This window comes from Cucumis melo, chromosome 1 (genome assembly GCF_025177605.1).
Source record: "Cucumis melo cultivar AY chromosome 1, USDA_Cmelo_AY_1.0, whole genome shotgun sequence".
In the NCBI taxonomy this organism is placed as follows: Eukaryota; Viridiplantae; Streptophyta; class Magnoliopsida; order Cucurbitales; family Cucurbitaceae; genus Cucumis; species Cucumis melo.
The window spans coordinates 51,580-70,585 of NC_066857.1; the positions used below are offsets into that span (position 1 = coordinate 51,580).

Here is a 19,006-nt window from a genome sequence, read left to right on the forward strand (position 1 = left end):
GCTTGTTGATCTTCTTAGATGATTGACCTTTAAACTTGATGATTTTCACCTATGATCGATTTTTGGATTTATTAATTTCTTAAGAATCGGTCTTTGGGTTTGTTATCCTTTTTAGGGTAGCTAACGTAGAAAAATAACCAACTAGTTTCCAAATATTTGAGAAAATCAATCTTCATTTTGTAGATGACAAAAAATCAATCAACTTGTTGAAGTTTTCAAATCTTTGAAATAGTCAATTTGTTGAAGTATTTCAAATACTTGAAAAAATTAATCATCTTTGAAATTATTTAACCTATTTTAGGTAGTTGATTAGAAAAGTATTTCAATTTTCAACGTGTACAGCCGCAGCATATAGGAGTACGGTCGAACCAATGAGAGTCACAAATACTTTGATTTCAAAATTCCGTTCCTTTCCTACGTGATCTCAACTTCACACCCACAATTATCAACATTTAATATTCGACAAAAACACAAATCAATAAAATTAAATTAAACTTAAAATCTGTCGATTTTGAAGCTTATTAAATTTTAATTTTCATACTTACTATAAATCTTAAATTCAATCTCTAACTATGTTAATTTTTTATATTGTTTTCATTCCAAAATATGAAAATATGTTGGTCAAATTTCATAAAGTAAAGTAACTGCTTACTGGTCCTTCACAAACATCACAAACTTGTCCGTAATTTCCCGTATGTGTCCTAACAAAACATAAATTAAAAGAAAAAAATCGAATGCAAGCTATTGTTTTAGTCGGTTTCAAAAGTTACATTTTAGTTCTTGTTTGCTTGGTAGAAGTTTTAAAAATAGTCTTTCAGTTAACTTGACCGATATTTGACTAACAAATGATATGTGATAAACAAATTTTAAAAGAGATGAACAACTTTACAAATTTTTATATTATTATTATATATTCATTCGTTCGCTTTTATCTTTCTCTCTTTCTTTTAATTTTGACGATCAATTTAGCTCTCTCTTAGTTTTAAATACACACTACTTCCTGACTTTAATATGCTAATTAAAGGCGAAAAATACTTATTTCAGAAAATTTGTTTATTATTTTTTTTAGGGTTTGAATATCATTAAAATTACTGAAAATTTTAGTAGTGTTAAAAAAATGGAATTATAATTATAAATTGAACTTGAAATTGCGGAAACAAAATAAGGTTGGAATAACAAATCAGACTCAAAAGGTTTAATTTAACATTAGTTATGGATTACATTATAGATTAAATGTTCAAAATCAATAAACATGACTTGATTTGGTTTTGATAAGGATCGTGTCAACCTCAATATCATTCAACCAGCTGAAGTATAAATTTTCAAACAAAAGATTAAAGGTTAAAGTTTTTTTATTCCAATATAATGTTGAACTTAAAGAATGGAAACAAAAAGGATCAATTGAAGTATTTTGATATTTATATGAAAGAGGAAACGACCTGTCATAAGTTAAGTTTGATGGTTTCAAACTTTCTTCTATTGCTCTAATGATGTCTTCTTCTTCGTCTTTGCTTTCTTCTAAACTATTGTACGAAGAAGAAGCTTCATCTGAATTGTTATGATTAATTAAAAAAAGGGACAAAAATGGTAATGAGTTGGGTGAATTAAAAAATAATTGCTTTCTCATATGTAGAGAAAAATAAATATAATTTTATTTTGAAGATATGGTGTATTAAAATTTATACCATAAACTTTCAATTTTATTGAATCGAATAGATAAACTTGCATATACGTTTTAGTATTTCTTTTATCTTCCAATACAGTTTTATTTGAAAAATGGTGAATGAACATCTATTTGAAAATGATGCTAGACAGCAAGATGTTTAATGAAATTAATGAATTTTGGGAGATGTATTTGATAATCTATCTTGTACCTATTGTCGTTTCATACCTGAAGTTCTAGAAATTATTAACTTTTAGATATTTTAACTTTGAACAAAAAATAAATAAAAAAACAGATAAGATTTAACGAAAAAAAATTGGAAGTAAGAATTGCAATATATATATGGAGGTTGAAGGTTCAATTTGTAAAGTAAAAACTTTTAAGGTGAAAATGGAGACAGGTGCCATTTTTTCTCTAATATTGGGAGAAAAATAACTTTAGCTTTATTTTGAAAATAAATGTAAAAAAGCATACTATTTGCAAATAGAAAATACTTTTAGATAGTTTAGAAAACTCTTTAATATCAAGTTATCAACTTATATATATATATATATATATATATATATATAAAGAGAAAATCTTTATAAAAGAGAGGGGAAAAAGCTCTAAAAGAATATTTTTAAAAATGATTATATACCATAAAAAATACCAAAATGGAAAAAAAAAAAAATAAAACAACCTGCGGCCCAAAATGACCGTTTTGTTTGTGGAGATGGAGAAGAGAGAGCTGGACAGCACAAGCTATATCATCAATTTCGTCTTCAAGCACACTTTCTTCCTGCATTCACATTTTTTATGTAAAAAAAAATATCAATATATATACACAAAAATTGAAAAGAAAAAAAGAAAAAGGAAAGGAAAAAGGAAATATACCATGGGTTTATGGATTTAGCACATAAATGTGAAAAATAAATATTATAAAAAATTATCTAAATTTGGGGAAATTGTAAAAATATATGGAATATATGTAGAGAAGAGACCTTATAATTATCAGGTTGTGAGGTGAATTTATAGTTTATATGTATTTTATATTGCAAAAAAGTGGGTAAATGAATATAATTGATTAATTAAAAACTTGTTTGCACGCTGGGAAGATAATTAAGTATTATCGTTAAAAAAAAAGAAGAAAAGAAGCATTTAGTAATTTTATATAGGGTAGTAATTTGAATTTTAGGCATGCTCTCAATTGGAGTGCATTTGCTTTTAAGATGAAACCAATTTTTCTTTTCTAGAAATACACACGTAATATTTGATACCGTCTTTTTTTCCACAACTTGAAAATCAAGAATATCTCTTGGTTGAGAAAGCTAGATAACAAACGAGGTTACTCAATAATTAGATTATTTTTAGGTAAGGATTTGGTTTGTTGAACACACCCTATTTTTGTTCAATTTGATTCATTTGTATGACAGACTTACTAGAACACCGAAACAATGATATTATAAAGAAAGGATCTCAAAGGTTTGTAAAATTAAAATTGGCCCATGCAGGTCTCGAACCTGCGACCTTCGCGTTATTAGCACGACGCTCTAACCAACTGAGCTAATAGGCCAATTTATGTTTAATACTGCTTCTAAATTCAAACTTAGAAACCTTACTGTCTAAATTCTGTTTTAAGTTTTCATATTCAATATGTTCGGTAAGTACATATTTGACTAACGATCTCAATTATATTTTTAAAAGCTGTCTTCGGATTCTATGATCTAAAAGTGCAAATTCTGAAAATAAAAATTGTAAGTTTTATTTTTATCCAAAATTTGAATTTTAATACTTTAAATGCAAAATTATATTAAATAGAGATAAAAGCATTTAAAAATATAATATGTTGTATTATAAACTCAATTCGATCTATTCAAAATATATATATATATATATATATGATGTATTATATTTTAAATTAGGTTAAACTTAAAATTATTTTAAATTTTAATTATAAAAGATAAGACCTAAATTTAATTTATTCCAAACTATTGAGACCAAAGATTTAATATATCCTATAAAGTATATAATATTACATAACGTGTTCGTAAGTAAATTAATAATAATTTATTATCAACTAGTATTTAGTGGATAACTACACCTAGTTTACAACAGTTTAAATTAGAATTCAATTTATGAATTTTGCTAATAAACACATATTTGAAAACAAAAAATACAACTTTGATTTCATTTAATCCCTTATTTTCGACTATCAAATAGTTCGTAATTTTTTTTTCAAATTCTGTTTTAATATTTAAATTTAGTTTACATATTTTCAATAAATCTTTAAATTAGTATTATTATTATGGTAAAAGTTAATATTGCTTGAACTTGAAAAATATAACAATAATAATAATTTTTGTCAGAAAAAGAAAAACAATATGAATATGTTTAAAAAATTTATAGATGAAATACTAATCAAAGCTACATTTTAATTATTTTATTGTTTATAATAAAAAATAGTAGAAACTAATTTTGAGTTTTACTGAAAATACATGAATTACATTTAGATCTATAGATTAAAATAGAGCAAATCTCAATTACACGAACCAAAAGGGTACTTTAACCCAAATGGAAAGAACGTATGCAAAATTTAATCTGGTTTTAAAGGGTATACGTACACGTTTAAATCTGAATACCCTAAGGATTACTTCATTTTAAAAAATAAAAAATAAAAAAATCTCTTGGAGGCATGACTATAACGAATTATATTTAAATTTCATGTAACCGACCAAATGAAGTATACTCAACTAATCAAGGGATAATAGTTTGAATTTCCCCTACCCAACTGTTGTTGAACTCGAAAAAGGAAAAGAAAAAACAATGAGTAACTTCCTTTAAATTGTGTCAAATTGTCACCATTGAAGCACAAAACTGCAAAAATAATCAAATATGAATCGTAATGTATAAAGCCGCAACAATTTAATGCGCAGAGTCAAAAACTAATGGTCAGGAAAATTAACAGTTTTTTTAAAAAAAAAAAAAAAGAAAAGGAGACACAGGAAGATTAACAGTTTAATGGAACTATGATTGGTTTTAATGTACAATTCATCAAACAAAAATGGATACAATAATAATACTTTCTAGCAATTCAGCTCATCAACGTCGGTTCTGAACATGTAATCTTCACCCTCTAGCTCGTCTTGAAGTAAACAGATTGATGGCTCATCAAACCTCTCACCCTCACCTTTATCACTAGGCAATCGCCTTCCCTGGTATCATCGATTTCATTATTGGTTTCATTTAACATCTCAGAAACGAAAGATATACATGAACTTTTGTTACCATTGCTGAAACATACATAATCAAGTCAAGAATGAACAAACATACTCAAAAGTAGTAGCTTTTCCAGAAAGAATTCACATGTAAACTCGCAGGGGAGACGGTTATCTTATACTCAAAAAGATAACCGTCTCCCCTACGAGTTTACATGTGAATTCTTTTTGGAAAAGCTACTACTTTTGATCGACACAAAAACCCAAACTCAGGTCATCGAACATCCAATATATGGCTCACAAGAGGAATCAAATCCTTCTGGTCTAAACTACGCGCTAGGCTTCTATAAAAGGATACCTAAGTACGGTTCATAATTTATAAGTCTATCAAACAGATGGTTTCCAGATATTTGATAAGGTAATAGGGTCACACTTCGAAACTGCTTGAAAAGGTAAATACGGGGTGTTTGGAACACAAACACCAAACTGATGAGAATGCTAGGCCTCTGGCACTTCTTCATTGTGAGGAGAAAAGGTTACAAACAGCAATTAGCTGTTAGTTAAATCAGTCTGTAGAGAACATATGTTGGGCATTTGTGTTGGTCCTATACAAAATTTTTGGTTTTGTATTTTCTATTTTGGCCTAGAATGTGAGGTCAGTGAGTTCATGAGCACTAGAAGAGGTCAGTGTCCATTATTGTTGTATTTTGGCCTAGAATGTAACAAAAGTGAGTTTGAGTGATCTCGAACAGCTTCATGGTCATTGTTCTTAGGATAGGCCCTAAATAATGATTTATTGCACAAAAACAAGAACATCTGTGCTAACCTTACGCAAGGTATAGAGGAAGTAGTGAAATCCATCGCCAAAAGTACTGCACTCAAATGACCATGTAAATTCTGGAGCACTAAATAAGGGACGCCTGAAATGCGGCTGGAGAGGAAACAGATCATATTAGATATGAGTAATATAAAAGCCAAGAAGGAATTTGATTTCCAAGAATTTCATACTAAAACCTGGCCAAATGTAACTGAGACAAAAATGCCATCTTTCTTCAAAACCCTATGAACACCTTCCAGCATTGCCATGACCTTCGCTCGCGTGGATGGTTGAGGATTCCATGGGTCACCACCATCCACGAACAGAACATCCTTCCAAGTTATGAACAACAGAAGAAATGATAGATTAATACAGCAAATGCAAATTCCAATATCTGTAGGTAAAACAAAACTGCAACAAGTTGAGTAGTTACCATGGTTCCTTTCTCGACAACGACATCAAAACACTCATTGCCAAAAGGCATGTCTAGCATGTCAGCTTCTAGCACCTTTATTTCTGACAATAGAGGTAATTAGAGAGAAAATGAATAAGTTGAGAAAAAGCACTCAGTTTTTAATGTAAAGAAGATGAAACAAGGATCAACCATTTCATCTAAACTACAAATGTTCTATAGCTAGTTAACATAAGCACAACTCCACTGACATGAAAACATGTATCTTCGATCAAATCTTCCACCATACATATTGTTGAATGTTAAAAAACATTGTTCTATAGCTACAAAGCTAAAGCGCTTGTAAAACGTAGTTTTACCTGCCCAACAGCACAACCATCTGTCCATGTCCAAGGTAATTCTACTACATTATATAAGATCTAGTTTCACTTTACATATATGATTGTAGAATAATGTTCTTCTAGTCTAGACTTGCGGTTCATATTTGATTTCAACCCATGAGAAGTAACAGAAAGAAGTGCACATCCCACCGGGACTGACAATCAAGCCAAACACAAGAAAAAGCATCCCCCACTACAAAGAATATGAAAAGAAAGACAGAACCGAATGCATATTTTGATGAAGACCACGAGCTCACCTTTCATACCCTTCAAACGTAAACGTCTTTGCATTTTCTCGACGGCAACAGCAGACAAATCAATGCATGTTATATGAGTTATTCCATCGTTGTACAATTCCTCAGAAAGTTTCGAATTTCCACTACCCAATTCCAATACCTAAAAAGATTAAAAAAAAAAAAAAAAACTCAATGCCATCACCAAGAAAGCGAGATTATTACGGTGAATGTTCATTCAAGCAATCAAAACAATCATAAAAGGTTCGAAAACCGACGGACGATGACGTTCCAAGCTACCTGATAGTGGCAGTCAGGTTAGTAAAAATATCTAATCAAACTATGCAGCAGAGAGAGAGAAAGGGAGAGAGAGTACTGATGAATCAGGTTTGAGAAGAGGAAGTATGAGATGACGAAAATGAGAATAATCCTTAAACCATTCATAATGCTCTTCCTTAGAAAAACGCTCGTCCCTGAAACATACACATCATCATCAGAAGCTTGCGAAAATTAAATCAGAAGCAGAGACGAAAGAGAAGAACAATGACCAGTATTTAGGATCAAGGTAAGCCAAAGCAGTTGCAGGAGCAACGCTTTCATTGTGTGCGGATTTGGTATTTTGGTTCGTACCCATATGAACTTTCTCAAATGAATATTGAAGTCGGATGATCAATCCACTCCCTTCTTCGATTGCAAATTGCAATAAAGTGGAAATGGGTATAGAGAAACCCTAAACCACTGATCTTCAATTGGGCCTTTGGTTGTTGGATGTCAGATCGGTTCAAAGGGGCGCACAGTGACGTTTAATGGGCTTTCAGTCCCGAGAGATGTTGACCAATTTTACTTTGTCGTTAAAGAAAATCTCATTTCTGATGAATATGTGAATGGAGAAGACGAGAATTTGAATGCTGACAGACCTTCATCATCATTGGATTATAACAGTAAAAACCCAAATCCAAAAGTTTATGAAAACCAACATAATTTCAACTGACTTTACATTCATCATTGGTCGATTTTCAAAAGAATTTCCCAATTGATTTCTTCCCATTTTTATCGAACACCATTGATTGACTTCTGTTCAGAGAAAACGTAGTGGTATTTTGGAAAAACCCAATATAGTTCAAAAACCAGAATGAAGCTAATGCCAACAAAATTGTAACTTTGATAGAAATTACAGCCAAAACAATAAGCAACTTGGAGGTTGCAAAAGCACATTCAACAGTGTCGTCTATGGAATCTGGACGGGAAAAATTAATAAATGTTCTTCAGACACAAAAGGTTGGTATTATTACATATAAAGATGTATATACTCTGGCGGTATCACCCCTCATCAATTGTTTGTCTCTGTCCAAATTGTAACTAGCAGAAAACTGAAAGCTCTTTCTTTAAGATTTTCAAAGAGATGGCGTTGGAGAGGCCGGAGGCTTCAAATCCTCATACCTGGTTTGATCAAATATAAAATGAGAAAACATGACTGTCTACCTTTTACCCTTTCCTAATCACTAACATAGAATTCACTTAAATTTTTGGTGTTCAACCTCGATCTATATGCTAAACAAAAGCTAACCCTATCAGCTGGTCGAAGTTTTGTATAATATAACATGCAACTTTTACAGAGAAATCAACTAAGGCAGTGTTGTAAGGGCCTTTTGGGGTTTTCCTTAGTTTGGAGTATGCCTTCTAGCAGATGTTTTACTATTGCACCCTTTGTAGCTGGTTTCTAATTATCCAGCTCTGTTCATTAGCTAGGCAGCCTATATAAAAGGCTCCTCTTTTTTACTTCAGCCTTGATGAGTTCATAATCATTTTTTCAAGAATTCTCCCAGACACCGACTCTCTTATATCAGGAACATAAAAGAACTAGGAAGGAACTTACATGGTAAAAGGTGACAGCGGTTGTTGTTTCTTCGGCTTGGGAAGATGTGCTTCACTCTTTGAGTCTTCTGCCTCTGGAATCGCCGATGGGCTGTTTATGGCATAGGTAGCAGGTTGAGGTGGACCGTTTGAGGTAGATGCTGAAGAAAATGATAGGGAAGGTACACTAGGAGATGGTGATGTAGGAGGCTTTAAATCTTCATATCTGGAAGAAATAATATGAAGTGCAAGATCAGTAAGATGATACAAAGTAATGAAATCAGAATGATAAAAAATCTTGTCATCCAGTGAGCAAATATAGGAATATTGGAAGTGGAACTCTATATCCCCTCAGGACTTTGCATGTGGTTGTTGATTCTAATGCAAGCAGTGGCAACGAACTTGCAATGACGTTCTTTCTTTGGACCACAGAGTTTCACTATAAACTTCATTAATATAAGACACTTACGCTATATAAGGGGAGAGAGGTTTCAATGTCGCTGCTTTTTCAGGAGCAGGTGCAGGTGGGGGATTTGCCTCAGCAATCTCAGAAGACGCCTCTACTGAACTAGTTTGAGCACTAGATGAGACTCCTTGGACAACATTTAAATCTATTTTCCCAACAGGTGCAGCTGGAGTAGGAGATGTTGGAGGTTTTAAATCCTCATACCTGGCAGAAGACACAATGTAAGATAACTATTAACTGCCAAGGATAATATACAATTTTCACAGAACCTACGGTCTTGGAAAATTCATGGACAGAAATAACAATCTTTCTTCAGTGTTTATCATCTTTGGTGTGAATCAAAATCAGTCATAAGAGGACAAGATAATCATATATATACTGGAGAAATAACCTACCAATTTGGACTTCATTTATCATTCTTACTATCTTATTAGCTGTTAACCTAGGCATTTGAGCATGATGACTTGAACATTTGTTCTGCATATGGAGAAAAAGAAAAGTTCAAGAAATATAGACCAGCCTCTTCCGCTTCCCTATTGTCTTACGCAATGTAGGGTGATGATGACTGTTTTGTAGCATTTGCTACTGCTAATTCCTTTTCCTTTCTGATGTTCAACTGTTCTGATGAAACACTTTGAGATGGTGGCTGTTCTGTCACATTTTCTTCGGCTGACTCCTTTTCTTTGGCAATACTCGACTGTTTTGGAGATGAATCGACAGTTTGTGCAGCACCATATTCCTAGCACAGATCCAGCAAGTATCTAATTTCATGAAGTATTTGGAAGATCATTTGTGAATAGAAACACGTTTTGGATTTCCCATCTAGTTAATTATAAAATATGCAAAAAAATAAGGGTGGATAAATTTGAAAAAACTGACAAGAAGAGCAGTCAATTAGACTAGACTCAGTTAGTGTTGTTCTTTTTAAAGGAAAATAAAGATTGGTTTTAGATTTTTAATCAGCAAGGAACTTGATTGGTTTACTTTTTATTTATTTACCTAAAAAAAAAATCAATTTCGGTAAGGTTGTTGATTCAGGTTTTTGAATAATAAGTTTGATAAGAATGCTATTAGGATAAAATTGGGGACATTATTAGGGGATTAAGGAGACGTTAGAAATTAGTTAGAAAATTTGTTAGGGAGATTTGTTAAACACAGTATGAGCGGGAAAGGATAGAAGTAGATAATTGTTTGGTGGCTTTAAGCTTGAATAAGAATACTCAAGAGAGGGAGAGTCATTGCTAGTTTAGACCTCTTAGGTTTTCTCGTGGTTCTTGTAAATTTCATATTTCAATATTATTTCAGTTCTATGGTTCAGTCACAGTTTCCCAATCAGTCTCTGGTGATAAACTAACTGCAGCAGGGCAAAAACATACGCATAACCTCCAAGATATATGAAGTAATCAAGAGGATAATTTTAATAATAACTTCGGTGCTGAGTTCAAATGTACAAGCAAATTTAAATGATATTCTTAAATACATATGAAGCTGTTCTGACAAAATTGTTCTCTGCAGGTTATCATGAATTGTTAAAACTAAGAACATAAAATGAGTCTATGTTTTAGAAAAATGAAACATTGTATGAATTCTTATGAGGAATTTCTAACCCTTCTACTTACAGAAACAACTGACCTTCTCTGGGAAACCATTTGCAACTTTAGATGGTATTTTTCTAAGAAGATCCTCCAGGGAAATCAATGGTGCAGTTGTCTCAGCAATTACTTCTAGCACTTTATAGTATGAAAGATCAGGATTTTTTGCAATGCATGCCATTAGCTCTGCAACCTGAAATGAAAAATAAAATTATCTCTTTTTTCTCTTTATTATTATTTTTTTTCTTTTTTCCTGTAAGAACAAGCACAAGGTTCTGAAACCTACAGTAGTTCCATAAAGAAAAGGCAAAGTACATACACCAATGGGAGTGCCAAACTACATATACCTATGTTGAGTGCTGACTTTATATTTGGTAAAAGTCATGTGACTCAGCTCAAAGGGCCTATAGTAAATTAGAGGTCCACGAAAATTGTTTTTCTTCATTGGTTAGTTTCTAAGTAGGTCGTAATGTTGAGTTTTGAGAGAAAATTATACATAAAGGTGTGCATCTGCTATACACTAACAGTCAAATTTTTTAATCAATCTCATAAAGATTTTCTTAACGATCCTCCCTACTATAATTGTTTTTCATGCTTAATACAGAACCTGGTACCCTTCTTTAGTGCAATAGGCAGATCAAGAGATGGATCATACTTACTGATATTTTCTTAACGATTCTCTCTAGTTTCATTTTCAGTAACTCTTGCACTGACTTCATTCTCATCATTACTGCCCCTTCCATCCAGGATGACCTCGGTATAAACATTACCATGTTCACCTATATTTTTAGGAATAGCCGTCTTGGACCTATCACTTTCACTCATTTTACTGTCAATATGTGAGTCAATAGAATCAGTCATACCTTGATCTCGTGAAGGTTCAAAATCTTCAATCTTGGACCGGAGCCAACTGATTAGCAGAAGACCTAACTTCCTTTCTAAGATTCCTCCTATAGTAGGTTTTCCAATGAACTTGATTCGTAGGCAGGACTTTGTTGTGAGGCTCTGGACTTGGTATGATAACAAGAGTAGAATTGGTAGACTCTACGGATATTACTCGGTTAGAGTTAGACTCTTCACTCTCACTCTCCCTTTAAAGTAGGCTAACGGGAAAGAAAGGACGGTTCTCAAGAAAGGTAACATCCATGGAGACAAATTACTTACGAGAAGACGAATGAAAGCATTTATAGCCTCGTTGATGCAGATGGTAACCAACAAAAACACATGTCTGGGCTCGAGGGGTAAACTTAGATGGGTTAAGACCATGGTTATGAACATAGGCGGTGCACCTGAATACTCGAAGAGGAACATCAGAAATGAAGCGAGTAGAGGGATATGACTCTTTAAGACACTCTAAGGGGTCTGGAGATATAGGACATGAGAAGGCATTTAGTTGATAAGATGGGTTGTAATGAGAATAGTATCGCCCCAAAGATAGGAAGGAAGGGAAGTAGACGACATAAGAGAACGAGCGACTTCCAAAAGGTGACAGTTTTTGCGTTCGGCTACCCCATTTTGTTGGGGGTGTAGGCACAGGAACTTTGGTGGATAATACCTTTGGAGGGCAAAAACTCATTGAGGGTGTTGTTTTGGAACTCACGACCATTGTCACTTCGCAAAATAGCAATATTTGAATTGAACTGCGTTTCTACAGTGTTATAGAAGTCCCTAAAGACAGAGGTGATCTTAGATTTGTCAGAGACAAGAAAAACCCAAGTAAGACGGATATGATCATCAATAAAGATTACGAACCACCGTTTCCCAGATGAGATAATTATCTTGGATGGTCTCCAGACATCACTATGAACGAGGGTAGGTTGGTTTGTATGGTTGTGAAGGAAAAAAACCCGATGTTGTTCAGCCCGAATACATATGTCACAAGGTAAGGTACCCACATCAAGTTTAGAGAGAAGTTGAGAAAATAAATGTCACATATTGGAAATTAGGGTGGCCTAAACGAAAATGCCACAGCATACAATCTTCTTCAGAAGTAGTAAAATAGGAAGATAAAAGACTAGTCCTAGCAGTGCTACTAGAAGAGGTGTCATCATCAAGGAGGTAGAGTCCCCTAATATGCCGAGCAATGTCAATCATCTGCCAAGAACTCAAGTCCTGAAAAGAGACAGAATCCGATAAGAATATTGCTTTATAGTTTAACTCATGAGTAATCTTGCTTATAGATAGCAGATTATAAGAAATTTTGGTCACATGTAAAACATTATGTAAGGAGAGTCCTATACTGGGAGAAATCTTCCCCTTCCCAACAATGAGGGCGAAGGAGTCATCTGCAATTCTAATTGTTTCGTTGCAAGCACATGGAATATAGGACACAAATGTTTAGAGGAACCAATGGACTCACTCATATACGCCCACCCTGTGTTCTGTTTGTCGTTGAGAGAGAGTTTCTTACCTCCTGGGGGACGAACATGTAACTTTCAACATGTTCCTTGGTATACCATTGTTTTTTGCAATGCTCACAGACAGGAATCGGTTTTCCATTGTGCTTGTCATTGCCACTGGTAGAGAATCGCGCACTAAAAGCAACAGAGTCAATAGTAGGAGTTGCCGAAATGCTCATAGCACTTGTACGATCCTCCTCGAAGCGGATTTGATAACAGACTTCCACCAGGGATGGAATTGATCTCTAGCCTAGTATACACCCTCGAACTACATTAAACTTAGGATTAAGACCAGTAAGAAAGTCATAAATCTTGTCAATTTCTTCAATTCTAAAGTATTGCAAACCATCATCGGGGCTGGTCCAGACTAGTTCTCTACATAGATCAATTTCCTGCCAGATAAGAGAAAGCTTATTAAAAAAGGATGTGACATCCATGGTTCCTTGCTTGCATTCATGAACTTGATTCCTTAGCGTGTATAGACGAGAGGCATGCTAACGTTTAGAATATAGTTCCTAGGTTGAGTCCCAAATATCCTCAGCAATTGCAGCATACAATAAGGGTTTTCCGATCTGTGGCTCCATACTATTGATCAATGTGGATCAAAGAAGAGAGTCCTCTCCCTTCCAGTATGGTTTCTGTGGGTCTCCCGGTGGAGGACGAGGTATTTCTCCTGTCAAAAAACCAAATTTATGTCGTCCTTCAAGGACCATTTTCACTAACTTAGACCATGAGAAATGGTTATTGTCGTTCAAATTTTCCCTGAAAAATATTATGCAGACTGTGCCACTGTATTAGTCACATAAGAAGAGGATAAAGTGTACATCGATATAGGTGTATGAAGGTCATGACCCAGAGTGTTGGATGTCGCCCCTAAGGTAGCCTCAATTGCTGCAATCTGTTGTCAAAGTCTTTCTAGTTGTTAGTGACCTATACCGAAGAAGAAGCGGAGGCTTGCACCTTAGGGTTGGAATGTGTTGAAGACTCATCAACCTCAAATGTTGAGTGAATTTTAGGGTTCCTAACATCGGTATGGTAACTAAGGTCATTGGGTGAAAGGACATACAAATTTGACTACAGAAGCGGTGGTGGCCAATCGGAATTAGGTGGCAGCACATGAATCGGCACGTGGGGGACACTACAGGTCGCAAATGAAGACAAGGGTGGCACAGCTAGGTCGCTTGGCGGTGTCTGAACAGGATGGGCCAGCGTGTAGGTGGTTCCTGGCGACGCGGATGATGAAAAAAGCTGCGGAATTAAGTTTCCCGCCGTTGTCCGAAGATGGCAGAACCATTCATTCATGGCGGCACTGATCCAAGCATCGACGGTGGTGCTTGTACCGACGGCTCTCCTCTGCTTGGTGTCCAAGGGGTGTGTTATCTAGGGTTTGATCACTATCTCACTCTGATACCATATTGAAAAAAGAGACGAAGAGCAAACACAATTTTTTACATGGAAACTCTAGTTCGGGGAGAAAAACCATGGTGCGAATCTCGCTTTTTATTATTTTCTGATAAGAACAAATGATACAAGGGGGAAATAAATAGACTACATCAAGGAATAAACAAAGAAAAAAATATAAGGTCAAATCGTCCCCTGGACCCAGCTCACTAAATCTAACAAGTCTCAATAGTAAAACAAAAATGATGTGAGAGTTTACAAGATGCAGAAATTGTTTTAAAAATTCATTTGAGTTTTGTGAGAATACATATCTTTAGAGAATTACCGGCGTGTATCCAAATCCAGCTAATAAAGAGAACAAAAAAGCTTATAGTGGCATATAAAATCGGTCTTTCATAATTCCAAGTCATTATTAGCTTCACTGATACAGATAAAAATGTTATTACAATTACAGCTATTCAGGATTGAGATCATCTGGCACATCAAAATTTATAAATATACCTGAAGGTTTGACACTAGACCACCAAATAAGGTATCTTCTGGCGAAAGAGTAGTATTATGAGTTTCCTTGAAAGCATCTGTAGGTCTCTCCATGCCTCCAGGTCTCACTATCTGAAAAACATATTTTAAATAAATCAAACATTAAACGCCCATTTGATAACGATTTTGCTTTTGATGAAATCGACCTTTGACTATTAAGGTTATACCAACTGGCAACTGCTTAGACCCATTATTTTCCTAGCTCAATTTATAACTTTCTGAAAACACTTCTGGAATCTTGTTAAATTTAAATATAAAAGAAAAACAAAACAAAAATTTGTTAAAAACAAAGTTGGATTTTTGAAAACTTTTTAAGTTTCTAAAATGGGTCTAGGAATTCAAAAACGCTTTTTTTTTTATGTAAATAAATAAGCATGGTTTTGAAAAAGGAAACAACATTCAAAAATACTATCAAACTGTCTCTGGGTCACCACAAATATATACTGAACAGGTACTAGTATTTTCTTACTGTATAAGGAAGACCACTTGCAATCAATGCTTCTTCTGCCTTCCTTTTCCACAAGAGGACTCCCCAAAACAAACTTTAGAAGCAAGTTACCAAAATTAGTTATTTAACATTAAAATTATGGAACGAAAAAAATTCATCTTTTGTGAAAGCTGAACTACTATAAACAACAAAAGTAAAATTTATCAATCATTTAAGAAAAACTAATCCATGGACACTTACTTAAGAATGGCAGCAGGAAATCCAATTTGGTTGGTTCCCAGGGACGTAAGCAGAATAAAGTGCTTCACTTTTACAACAGTTGCTACATGCAGAAATTTTGTCAATCTTATTTCCTCTTAACCTCAAGAACTTTAAGGAGGTTAAATATGAGAGCTTTATAGCTGACGCATTAAAAGCTAGTAAGCTCCACCAAAAGAACAATACATCTTTATTAAAAACAGTAATATAATAGAATCAAATCCTAGAATCACATACTCTGGATCATTTACACCAGCATATGTGATTGACTGATTGGCGTTGAATAGCTAGAGATATTGTTGTTAGTCATGACAATAGAAGATATTTCAGACTACTGTCATCTTTGGATATTTGTCTACTATCTTTAAGATTGTAAACTTAAATATTTAACTGATTACTGAATTGCTGTGTTTCTCCTTTCAGTTTCCCTAATTCCACTCATATTCTCTTCTATCTTTCCCTTTCTTCATTTCTATGATTTTGTTTTCTCCTCTCTTATCCATCTCTTATGTGATTAAAATTTCTTGCATCTTGGAAGGTATGGTTCTAATGAAGAGAACCATAGTATTCCTATTTCATATATGTTTTAAAATTAAAAATAAATAATGAAAAATAAAGCACCCAAAAAGCATCTTCTTACCTGCTTCAACCAAATTTTTGGTAGCCAGATAGTCAATTCGATAAGGTCCAGTAATGTCAAAAATCTCTTTCTCACTTGCACCAATGCAGCAAATAACTATTGATGCATTCCCTATCGCAGCTCCAATCTGATTTGGTTTCTCCAAGTCACATACCACAGTTTCAAGCTTTTCTACAGCTGGGCTAAAGACCAAAAACTATCTGTTATTTTCTTGGAATTTTTATTATTCAAGAATATCCAGTGTTCCCTTTACATTTTTGACAAGTAGATACAAGAGAAAATAGATGCTATGGGTAACAGGGCGGGGTTTGGGGGGACTTTTCGAACTTGCATTACCTTCATCAAGATTAATCTTTTTAACACTCTGCATATAAATGAAGTTTTTATCAATAACAAGCTGTTACTAAAAAATGGTAGTGAAATGTTTTTATCAATACTCAATGTTTTTTTACCTCAATAAGAGTTTCTGCCTTCTGAGAACTCCTTACACCGGCTCTTACCCGGAATCCAAGTTTCAAAAGCTCCCTGGTTAGGATTCACAGCTCTTTAGCATATAGCGTGCAGAGATCAACTGAAAGATGAATTGCTCCAATACGAAGCAAGAGATCGAACTTACCTCACTGTTCTTGAACCAACTTTTCCTGTAGCACCAGCAACAAATACAAGATCCTCGTTTTTTGAATCTTCCTTCTTTGAAATTGTGGGAGCTGCCTCTGAGCTAAAATTGCTTGTGCCTTGTCAAAATCAAGAAATGTGAGCTAAAAACTGCAAGGAAGCAGTAAGAACCATCTACTTGGATGATAATTGCGAAATACAACTTTTGTCATTTGCAGACCTGAACTTTGAGAAAAGCTTTTAAACACCTCCATGATAGGTGAAATCTACCAATCATAATTTTACATTAAAAGGTTGTAAAAATAGAGTAAGTCATGTTTGTCAATTGCACTAAACTAACTATAAAATTTTAATCAAAAAGTACTATTTGCAATTTCCAAAAACCAGGAGGATGTTTAAAATATGGATACGATTGTCATAATATCACAAACCATACAAATATAATTTCATTCTATTAGAAAAAATAATTACGAAACTGTCATCTTGAAAATTAACAATGAAACACGGACCGAGTTTTCTTCTATCATTTTCAATATTTATATCCATTTCTCCCACTTATCCATTGATGACTACCAAAGTAAGACGAAAAATCATGCTTGAAAGGCTACTGGAGGTTACAAGAACATTTTGTAGATGGTGAATTATTCTATTGATATCATATAGCAGTGAACAAAAACCAACCAGCAAGCTTATTAAAGATTTTCTACACTCATTTCAAATGCCTCCCAGAAGAACTCAGAAAACGAGCAAATATGAGCAATTTGAAGAAACCTTTTAGGAGACTTCCGAACTGGAATGAGATATGGACACATTGAAATATAACTATGAAGAAATACAAGATAAACCAAGCTTAAGGCAATTGGTACCTCTCTCTTGAGTGTACTAACTCAAGCCCTAGATCACTCCAAAATTCCTTGTCTTCACTCAATCACCCTCTTATTCGTAACAAGATTCAATATTAACTTTCTATTTAATCACCCCTGTACCCCTGACTAAGACAATACTAATAAATTCTTATCTAGGTACCTTACATAAACCGTGCATATTTCCATTATCCTTTCTCAGAAATGACCAATGGGATACCCAAATTGTTTTTGTATCTAGTTCTTTTCTTAAATAGATAACATTCATATCTTCACATATGCGAAAACTACTTTACCTTGATCCAACTCAACCATTATCCACAAAACATATTTCTACTTCTACTTCTACCGAAGAATTCCAGCAACAAACGCTCAAATCAAGCTTATAATGAGTTCAAAATAATCAAAAAATCAAATGTACCAGTCAACTAAAACACAGAAGAATCAATAAACCAAAACCAATAAGAACAATGATCCATACTCGAAGAAGCTTGAGCTCTGGGGTGAAGAAATTTGAGCGTTCCAGCAAGTGGGTACGTCTTCTTATTCGAGAATTTCAAAGGCTGAGCATTCAACAATGACTTCTCTAAGAACGCAGTTCTAACTAAAGAGGAAGGCACTGTGGTTAAAGCCGGTGACCGCAGAGAACTGCAGGTACACTCCATTGAAGAGAATTTGTGTCCTGTTCAGTGCACCCCCAGAAAATTTTGAAATGCTCAAATTATAAACTAATTTGAAGAAAGCAATTGAAAAAGGCACTAAATTAAAATTATAAATTGTTTCATAAGAAAGGATGAGAAGTTACTAGTTCCTCAGCTTGGCACCAATGGAATCGTCCACAATCCACACACCATGTGGATAACGATGGGTCCCAAAGAAGGTTCCATTTTTGGTCCGTAAAGAACTGTAAGCACCCATTTAGATTTTCATCTATCCCCATACTCCATAAAGCACAACCGGCAAATAATTATGATATGGAATGAACCTTTAAAGACATATAAATTATGGCACAAAATGCCGATTATATATTCATTTATACATCTTAAACTATTTTAATTGTGTTTTTTGGTTAATTCAAAGATTATGAATTTCGGCAGTTGAAGAGATTTTGTTTTTAAATAATTTTAATATTTTGTTATTTTTTAACGTTGGAAATTTTTTATAACGTTCCATAAGAGATTTCACTCTAAAATATAATAATAATATACAAGTTTTTGAAATTTTAATATTT

At 33.8% G+C, this 19,006-nt stretch overlaps 2 protein-coding genes and 1 non-coding gene across 7 annotated transcripts; all 3 read right to left on the reverse strand.

Moving 5' to 3' along the window:
- Window positions 1-3,141: 3,141 nt before the first annotated feature.
- Window positions 3,142-3,215, reverse strand: TRNAI-AAU (transfer RNA isoleucine (anticodon AAU)). Its single transcript has one exon. It is a non-coding gene; the product is annotated as a tRNA-Ile (tRNA).
- A 1,404-nt stretch (window positions 3,216-4,619) lies between these two features.
- Window positions 4,620-7,692, reverse strand: LOC103495192 (uncharacterized). 4 transcript variants are annotated; one of them, XM_008456658.3, is made up of 8 exons: window positions 7,248-7,692; window positions 7,076-7,172; window positions 6,982-6,999; window positions 6,724-6,862; window positions 6,108-6,190; window positions 5,872-6,006; window positions 5,684-5,788; window positions 4,620-4,854 (listed from the first exon to the last, which is right to left on the reverse strand). In XM_008456658.3, exons 1-8 carry the CDS (start codon window positions 7,331-7,333, stop codon window positions 4,726-4,728), a joined length of 792 nt encoding a protein of 263 aa, XP_008454880.1. In that variant the 5' UTR covers window positions 7,334-7,692; the 3' UTR covers window positions 4,620-4,725. The 4 variants fall into 4 exon arrangements, with proteins under 4 accessions (XP_008454880.1, XP_050942485.1, XP_008454881.1 ...); XM_051086528.1 differs by having other exon boundaries at window positions 4,620-4,932; XM_008456659.3 differs by lacking the exon at window positions 6,982-6,999.
- Window positions 7,693-7,832: 140 nt separating this feature from the next.
- Window positions 7,833-18,713, reverse strand: LOC103495191 (protein TIC 62, chloroplastic). 2 transcript variants are annotated; one of them, XM_017046247.2, is made up of 14 exons: window positions 18,581-18,713; window positions 18,257-18,457; window positions 16,914-17,031; window positions 16,750-16,822; window positions 16,634-16,661; window positions 16,298-16,474; window positions 15,640-15,721; window positions 15,421-15,493; window positions 14,913-15,023; window positions 10,652-10,804; window positions 9,565-9,758; window positions 9,023-9,223; window positions 8,576-8,779; window positions 7,833-8,139 (listed from the first exon to the last, which is right to left on the reverse strand). In XM_017046247.2, exons 2-14 carry the CDS (start codon window positions 18,438-18,440, stop codon window positions 8,094-8,096), a joined length of 1,644 nt encoding a protein of 547 aa, XP_016901736.1. In that variant the 5' UTR covers window positions 18,441-18,457; window positions 18,581-18,713; the 3' UTR covers window positions 7,833-8,093. The 2 variants fall into 2 exon arrangements, with proteins under 2 accessions (XP_016901736.1, XP_016901735.1); XM_017046246.2 differs by lacking the exon at window positions 18,581-18,713 and having other exon boundaries at window positions 18,257-18,561.
- Between the last annotated feature and the right edge of the window lie 293 nt (window positions 18,714-19,006).

What these genes read in the sequence shown, in the direction of transcription:
- LOC103495192 (XM_008456658.3), bottom strand. Translation starts at nt 7,333, where the DNA reads ATGGGTACGAACCAAAATACCAAATCCGCACACAATGAAAGCGTTGCT. An exon ending in TTGTCGAGAAAGGAACCATG is followed by an intron (nt 6,007 to 6,107) that starts GTAACTACTCAA and finishes ATAACTTGGAAG; the next exon opens with GATGTTCTGTTCGTGGATGG. An exon ending in TCTCAGTTACATTTGGCCAG is followed by an intron (nt 5,789 to 5,871) that starts GTTTTAGTATGA and finishes TTTCCTCTCCAG; the next exon opens with CCGCATTTCAGGCGTCCCTT.
- LOC103495191 (XM_017046247.2), bottom strand. Translation starts at nt 18,440, where the DNA reads ATGGAGTGTACCTGCAGTTCTCTGCGGTCACCGGCTTTAACCACAGTG. An exon ending in CAGAGCTCAAGCTTCTTCGA is followed by an intron (nt 17,032 to 18,256) that starts GTATGGATCATT and finishes GATTTTGACAAG; the next exon opens with GCACAAGCAATTTTAGCTCA. An exon ending in TCATCATCACCCTACATTGC is followed by an intron (nt 9,224 to 9,564) that starts GTAAGACAATAG and finishes GTCTTCTGCCAG; the next exon opens with GTATGAGGATTTAAAACCTC.